General features: G+C 46.8%; 1 protein-coding gene across 1 annotated transcript; it reads right to left on the reverse strand.

The window, feature by feature from the left end:
* Positions 1 to 305: 305 nt before the first annotated feature.
* Positions 306 to 5,269, reverse strand: LOC119287018 (HIPL1 protein-like). The gene is made up of 7 exons (XM_037566495.1): positions 4,994 to 5,269; positions 4,747 to 4,904; positions 3,400 to 4,191; positions 3,004 to 3,220; positions 2,192 to 2,370; positions 1,352 to 1,593; positions 306 to 986 (listed from the first exon to the last, which is right to left on the reverse strand). Exons 1-7 carry the CDS (start codon positions 5,094 to 5,096, stop codon positions 578 to 580), a joined length of 2,100 nt encoding a protein of 699 aa, XP_037422392.1. The 5' UTR covers positions 5,097 to 5,269; the 3' UTR covers positions 306 to 577.
* Between the last annotated feature and the right edge of the window lie 2,797 nt (positions 5,270 to 8,066).

An 8,066-nucleotide genomic window follows, 5' to 3' on the forward strand; every position in this document is an offset into this window, starting at 1 on the left:
TCTTCTCTGAACCGTTGGCAGGCAGGCAGGCAGGCCCAATTAGTAGTACTCCCTCCGTTCGTTCTTATAAGGCGTTTCAGATAGCTGAGTTTGAACTGTTTAGTACGCTGTCTGAATTTACTAAAACGTCTTATATAAGTGAACAGAGGGAGTAACAAAAATTCATTCAAGCCGGGATGGCGACGGGCTAGCCGAACACAAGCGCTGCAGCAGCTTCACAACACAAGTTGGTACCAGGACAAAGCCGACCCGGCCGGCCCCAACACATTCATTGGCAGCACTGTCGAGCCACAACAATCCCCAACTGTCTCAGACGGTAGAGATGCCAAACTTTATTACTCTACTAGTACAAAAGAAACCGAGTTTCAGCTAAGCAATGTGGTGAGGCTTCATCACTTTAGTAGTACAGCCAATACTGAATACTCATCTGCCGGCTCAATCTCTCGGAGCTGCTCGTAGAGATAAGGTTTACGTGCATGTGTTCATATCCATAGGGGTGAGTCCGTGAGTGTGTGTGCGTGATGTGAACGTCTGCGTAGAAAAACACGCTGCAGTTACACACACGCATGGAGGGAGCTCAAAAGTACAGCGCATATACAACGGAGGCCAGGGCCACGGCCATCGACGTCCCTGCCCGCGTCACCGAGGCTAGGGACGACGACCAAGGGCCGGAAGGCGTAGTTGGCGTTGTTCCGTTATCGGTCGCCGGCTTCTCGGAGGCGCAGGTGAAGCCGCACAGGCTGGGCCGGACGACCCGGTAGACGCCTTTGCTGGCCAGGACGAAGACGTCCTTGCGGTTGTCCTCGCCCAAGGAGAATATGTAGCCCAGCGACGGGAGAGGACCTCCTCCGCCAGCGGACTCGCAGGGTATCGGGGAGTTCTTGGAGCAGCCGAACGGCGTCAGGGTGGAGGTGTAGTTCCCGCTGCTCGGTGGGGTCTCCGAGCCGGTCCACATCGCCGATGCGTACAGATCAGCGTACATGTACCTGAGACCAAATCATGTGTACTGGATTAAAGAGGTTGTAGGAATGCTTTCACAAATAATCTTTTTGGAGTATCGATTCTTTTTAGCCCAGAGCATTTGGAAATGTTTCTTCTTCACAAAAAAATTGTACGTACGTATGTAAACAATTCGTCAATGTTTGTTGTAAAAATATCAGTTTTTATTATTTACTACCTCCAACTAGCCTACCAAAACGTCATATATTTTGGAACAGAGCTAGTATTTTACTAAAAAAATCGATTTTCTTGTTCATGAGAAAACATTTGAGCTTGCAAGCAGAAACTCCATGTCCAGAAGTAGTACTTTTACTTGTTTGCTCATTTATTATTCAAGTTAGGAGAAGTGTACCTTCCATATAAGCAGGGATCAGTAGACCCACGGTAGACATATCCACCTGTAATTGATGCAGACCCAACGTTCTTGTTCACAGCAGAATGGTTGTAGCCCATGGCAGGGAAGATGGCATTTATGGAACTAAGTGATGTATTCCCCCCGGGTGTCCACTCTGGATGATAGACATATGGGCCTTCGTATGCACGCCATCCGTAGTTTCCACCCTTGGAGATCAAATCTACCTCTTCGTATGCATCCTGTGCGTGTGCGGTAAAAAAACCATTGGAGTTAGACAGACAGACTGGCAGACCAAATGCAATTTCTGGCCAAGGCCAACCTAGGACATTATGGTTTGTTCAGAGGTTTGTACTGAGCCAGCAATAAGAAATGGATAGTATTTATGTCAGCCTAGGAAATTATTTAGTATTGATAGTAAAAAGTGAACTGAGCATTCTTTACACAAAACAAACTACAAAGTGAAGCTTCGCAAAACATGATAACTGTAAGAGATTTAAACATTTTTTTTATGTCCATTCACTAATGCAGAAGAATGTCCCATGATAAAGGCCGGAACATGTGTCTGCTGAGCAGGGTATGCTAAAATTATAAATATTGGAAGCACATGAAACTGTCGAACTCTTGTGCGGTAATGGAGATTATAAGAGCCAAGCCTTGAAAGAGGAAAACTGGAGTTTATCGATTATGTGTCTGATACTCATATGAAAATATTCAGTCAAAGCACTGGAGAAATGAATGCAACATAAATTTGAAATAATACAAATCTGTTACCATATCGTCTAGTAGCTTCACTTTAACTACATTAATCAAAATTGAGCAACAAGCAAGTTAACGTACCTGCCCAACATCTGCACAGTAGAAGTAGGAAGGCCTCTCAGAATCAAAACTGCATCTCCATGGGTTTCTAAACCCCAAGGCCCAAATCTCTGGTTGTAACTCACTGTCTTGAGCAAATGGATTGTCCTTTGGAATTGCATAGTTGCCCCACAAGGTCTGGTTACCAATTTGCTTCTGGCCTGAAAGCAAAATATTAGAAGGGTTTAGGAGAAAAAAGATAACCAAAGTTAAATCTTTGGTGTGCCACGTTAACTACCCATGCTACTGGGTTCTTCATCTATAAAATTTCTACAACGCCAGTGTTCATCTGATAAGGTAACTTCAACTAACAGCTGAAAACAATCGATTAGCTTCCTTATATTCCTGAACATACCCAACATCTGCTCACAAAATTAGTGTGGAAACAGTGTAATCCTTACATTCCTGAATGTCCCTGCAAGAAGCATATTGTTGTTGTTATGGAAACAACAGAAGAGTAGGGGGTATCTTTAGTACTCCCTCCGATCCATATTAATTATCGCCGATTTAGTACAACGGATCGGAGGGAGTAGCATAGTTACATTTTAAGTATTTCAAATGATCTCCAGAAATGACAAACTGAATATTTATAACATCAACAATTTAAGTATTTCAAATGATTTCCTGAAATGATAAACTGTACAATTGATAAATATATTAATAAGCCTTAATCAAATGCTATGGTACTGAACAAAAAACAGATTATACTAAGTAAACAAAAAAAATATGAGATGGAGTCAACAGGATGCAAATATGACAGCAAACAAAATAACCTGTTTCAAGTGCTAACTTACTTTGTACACTGTCAATGTCAAGCCTCATTATTTTTCCCAAGAGTGATTTCTTGTTCTGAGAGAAATTGAAAGGGTCGCCTTTGTTTCCACCATCCCCCATCATAAAGTACAGATACCCATCTGTAGGTCCAAAAAGTATTTGTCCTGCATGATGAGCTGTATACGGCAACCCCATTGTAAATATCCTGCTAACCTCTGATGGATTAGCAGATGTTGCCTACAAAAGAAAACAGTAATTAGGATGCTATTCAAATGTTAGCTCTATGACATTCTTCTTTCATTTCAGACATGCTTCATTGTGAGCTGGGGAATGAGAAACTACGAACAATGAAATTAGGATTAAGCAAAGAACATCAATTTCAAGATCTGTGTAGAAGTGGGTATCCAAATGCGTACCGCAGAAACATTTGATGAGGAGACATTTGCAGAATACTCTGAAACCACAACTTGGTACTGACATGGCTGAGCACCATTGTCAGTGCCTAGCTTTGAAGGGTCACAGCCAACATCAGAATTACATGAACATCTACCAGCACAGTTAGGTGACTGAGTTCTATCACAATTATAGGAAACAAAAAGGCGCCCATTGGCAGCAAACTTTGGATGAAATGCTATACCCATGAGCCCAAACTCGGAGTCCAAATGCACTTCGTCGGTCAGATCAAGGAACGGGTTCGCCTCGTCGAACTGCAGAGTGCCTCCAGACCCCTGTTCCGGGACATCTGCCAACCATATCTTTCCTGCTTGGTTGGACAAGAAAACTCTGTTGGATCCATCAGGGTGAGGGGCCATGTTCAGGTACGACCCGTTGCCGATTCTCTCGAGGCACACCCCTTTAGGGGAGGGTGACGGCTCGGTGGTGTTGAATGAAACTGCATTTCCGCTGAAGCATACCGACTTGTCATCGGATGAGCCACCAAATGATGTACAAAAGTCATTTTCTGACTGCCAGACATCGGTGAGCTTTGACGCGGAACTAGGCAGGCTTCCACTTCCTTGCAAGGAAGGTTGAAAAGGAGAGTTCGATATCGTCACATTTTTGCAGGTTTCCCAGACTAGTTTGCAGTAATCTTGTGTGGAATCTTTTGACTGAGCAGAACTTCCGGAAGAGGTGTAGTTGCACAGAAGTGGAACCATCCGAATCTTTGAGCTTGAGTTGAACAACTCAGCTGAAAATGGACTGCATTTCTGAAAATAAAAATAAAAAAGCTTGTTAATACTACTTATTATTAAAGGATAACAGACTAACAGTAAACATGAAGAAGAAGAAGAAGAAAAATCTCAGCCTGGTGATAACCAAATTTCTTGGTCTCCGCTAGATGCCAGCAAATCAACCAAGAAGGGGCAAATTTGGATCTGCTACATGTTCTAGAAACCTGGTCTGTTTCTAGAAATTTCCTACGAACTTGTGTGTGATTTTCTTCAAATTCGTTTGAATTTGAAGTTGTCCCCCAATTGAACAATAAACAGTGGTAACTCTTAAAAAGTCCACAGCATGTTCAGACATGTTTTAACACTTAATATGAATCTCAGTGTAACATCAATATTAAACAAACGCTGCCCACGTAACCAGGTTTCAGCTGATCGAAGGCCTTTCGTTTGCAGTCCCCAGCTCAGGCAAAACATCGAACATGTAGTGTGCAACCAACCCGATAAAAAACACGTTGGTTTGCAACAACAGCACATACAATTCAGTCCCCACACTAGTTGGAGCTGGGAGGAAGAAAAGATGGCAATCCGTACCGCGCAGAGGACCGACTTGACGACGGCAGCGCAGGCGGCGTCGGAGACGCTCATGGCCTGGAACCGCTTCTTGAGCGCGGCGTCGGCGGCGGCGTCGCAGCAGCTGCTCCCGCTGTAGGAGCAGAACCCCAGCGTCCCGTTCAGCGGCGCCGGCGCCCCTGCAAACATCAAGCAGATCCGATAGCATCAGCATCCACGCGACGCTGACAAAAGCCAAATGAACACGAAGGCAAGCTGCTCTGCTCACTGGAGTCGGTGCAGAGCGGGAGGGCGTGGAGGAGCCACGGCTGCTGCCACGAGAGGCGGCAGAGGAGGAGAAGCAGGAGCGGGAGAGAGCGTGGCCTCCCCATCGCTGGTCCGGTTCTTTGCCTCGGCTGTCGCGCGCGGGCACGGGCATGGTTGCGTAGCGGCGAGGCGAGGAGCGGCCAGATTTATTGGGGGGTGGGGTGATGCCGATGGGGACTTGGGGAGTGGGAGGAGGAAGAAGGAAGGCGCGCGGGCGGCGTGTGAGAGTTGACCGAGTTGGCTTTGAATAATGGCGCCGGCGGGACATCTGTCGGCCGCTTCGTTTTTATACCGGGAGCAGGAACCTCGCCGTGCCACCTTGTGTTTAGACCTCGTTGATTGGCAGGAGTAGCAAAAGCATCTTATATCCAGACCTCTTAAACTCACCTCATACATTCGGACGGGCTGCCCGGTCACTACCGGTCATGATTTTTTGAGGCCGGCATGTCGATGCATATCCACAAGTGTGCTGCCATGTCGGATCCGACAGCCCAACCCCACTCCAAATTGCACCAAATTCATCAAACCCTTTCTCCTTCTCCCGCCCTCCAACCATTCCCGCGCCCGGACCCTCGCTCGCCTACATCCTTGCTCCCATTCCTCACCTCCGGGCCTGATCCGTCGGCGGTGACTTGCAAGCCGAAGTGTAACCAACTTGTGACCGACCTCAAGTCCGGTAAGAATAGAAATGATGGCTCAAGCTCGAACTAATCAATTGGGTTGGACGATGAAGAGAACAATGTTGTCGTGACGAATGGAAAAGCCACTGTGCCAATGGACAACCGCCAATTCATGGGAAACAAGTGGGAGAAGGCACGTTTCGCCCATAATGCCGCGGCTACTAAAATGTCGTCCACATGGACGGGCATTTTTTTGATGGGGGAGAACAAGAAGGAGGAGATGTACAAGCTCATGTTGGATGCGCAAAAGAAAAGGATGGAGTGGGACCGGAAGAGGGCGGAGAAGAAGCTAGAAATAGAGAGGGAGAAGATCGAGTTGGAGAAGCAACAAGCGGCGATCAAATGGGAGCTCGAGAAGGCCAAGACATTTGGTGACATTGAGCTTGAGAAGGAAAGGTTGCAACTTGCACGGGGACCTTAGATTTCCAAATGACGTCCCAGATGCATCTATCCCCTACCTCATTTGAGGATGTAGACGCTCCAACAGAGGTGTTTCTCTTGATCCTATAAGCAAGGTTGTATGCACTTTTGACCGTGAATCTGCCTGTTTTGTCATAGTGCCATGCCACCACATCTTCCACATCCTTAGATGGGATTCTTATTCTTTCAATTTCCTCAACATCAAAGTGGTGGAAAAATTGGTTTATTAGGTCCATATTCCACGTTTTTGCATCCGGATTCATCAATTGATTGACCCATCTAAGCCTTGAGCGTCTTATGAACCCTGCTGTTTTGCATCCCTCTTTCCTGGGGATCTACTTATCTCTCTGGATTTGAATGTTCTTACCGTTGCCCACCCGCCAAATCAAACCTTCCTTTAGTAGTTCAAGGCCAAATTCAATTCCTTTCCAGGATGGCGAGGCGTCAGAAGCGAACACCGTGCCCAGTAGATTACCATTAGGGAAGTATTTTGATTTTAGCACTCTTGCACACAAGCTGTCCGGGTACTGAAGAAGTCTCCAACTCTGCCGGGCTAGGAGAGCTTGGTTAAAACACTGCATGTCCCGGAAGCCTATGCCACCGTCCCTCTTGTGCTTGGTCATATTCTCCCATGACATCCAGTGAACTTTTCGGCGGTCAACCTTGTCTCCCCACCAAAAATCCCTAATCAATTTTTCATACTTGTCACAAAACCCTGCATTGAGTTTGAAAACTTCCATGACAAAGGTTGGCAGTGATTGAACTATTGATTTGACATTGACCTCCTTGGCCGCTTGAGACATAAACATCTCGTTCCAATTGTTGCATTTCTTCCCAAACCGATACATTATGGGCTGGAACTTTTCATTCTTCATTCTGCCTTTCGGAGTAGGGGGACCCAGATACTTGCTCTCAAACGTGTCTGACTCCACTCCTAAGATGTTTTTAATATCTTCTCTGACATGTGGGGGGCACACTTCGCTTACCAAGAGGGGGCATTTGCTCTGGCTAAGCAGTTGTCCCGTACATTGTTGGAAGAGGGATAGTGTTGGGAAACACAGTATTTCAAAAGTTTACCTACGATCACGCAAGATCTATCTAGGAGATGCATAGCAACGAGCGGGGAGAGTGTGTCCACGTATCCTCGTAGACCGAAAATGGAAGCGTTAAGTAACGCGGTTCATGTAGTCGAACGCCTTCGCGATCCAACTGATCAAGTACCGAACGCACGGCACCTCCGCGATATGTACATGTTTAGCTCGGTGACGTTCCTCGAACTCTAGATCCAGCTGAGGCCGAGGAAGAGTTTTGTCAGCACGACGACGTGGTGACGGTGATGATGAAGTTACCGATGCAGGGCTTCGTCTAAGCACTACGACAATACGACCGAGGTGGAAAACTATGGAGGGGGCACCGCACACGGCTAAGAAAACAACTTGTGTGTCTATGGGGTGCCCCCCTCCCCCGTATATAAAGGATGGGAGGAGGAGGAGGGCCGGCCACAAGGGGCGCGCCCTAAGGGGGGATTCCTACTCCTAGTAGGAGTAGGTTTCCCCCTTTCCTAGTCCAAGTAGGAGAGAAAGGAAGGAGAGGAAGAAGAGAAGGAAAGGGGGCCGGCCCCCCTAGTCCAATTCGGTTTGGGCTGGGGGGGGCATGGCCCACCTTGGCCTGCCTCCTCTCTTCCACTAATAGGCCCATGAAGGCCCAATACTTCCCCCGACGAATTCCCGTAACTCTCCGGTACTCCGAAAAATACCCGAACCACTCAAAACCTTTCCGATGTCTGAATATAGCCTTCCAATATATCGATATTTATGCCTCGACCATTTTGAGACTCCTCGTCATGTCCGTGATCTCATCCGGGACTCCGAACAAACTTCGGTCATCAAATCACATAATTCATAATACAAATCGTCATCGAACGTTAAGCATGCG

Source organism: Triticum dicoccoides, chromosome 4A, assembly GCF_002162155.2.
Source record: "Triticum dicoccoides isolate Atlit2015 ecotype Zavitan chromosome 4A, WEW_v2.0, whole genome shotgun sequence".
In the NCBI taxonomy this organism is placed as follows: Eukaryota; Viridiplantae; Streptophyta; class Magnoliopsida; order Poales; family Poaceae; genus Triticum; species Triticum dicoccoides.

What these genes read in the sequence shown, in the direction of transcription:
- LOC119287018 (XM_037566495.1), bottom strand. Translation starts at nt 5,096, where the DNA reads ATGGGGAGGCCACGCTCTCTCCCGCTCCTGCTTCTCCTCCTCTGCCGC. An exon ending in ACTGTGCAGATGTTGGGCAG is followed by an intron (nt 1,594 to 2,191) that starts GTACGTTAACTT and finishes GCACACGCACAG; the next exon opens with GATGCATACGAAGAGGTAGA. An exon ending in GATCCCTGCTTATATGGAAG is followed by an intron (nt 987 to 1,351) that starts GTACACTTCTCC and finishes ATTTGGTCTCAG; the next exon opens with GTACATGTACGCTGATCTGT.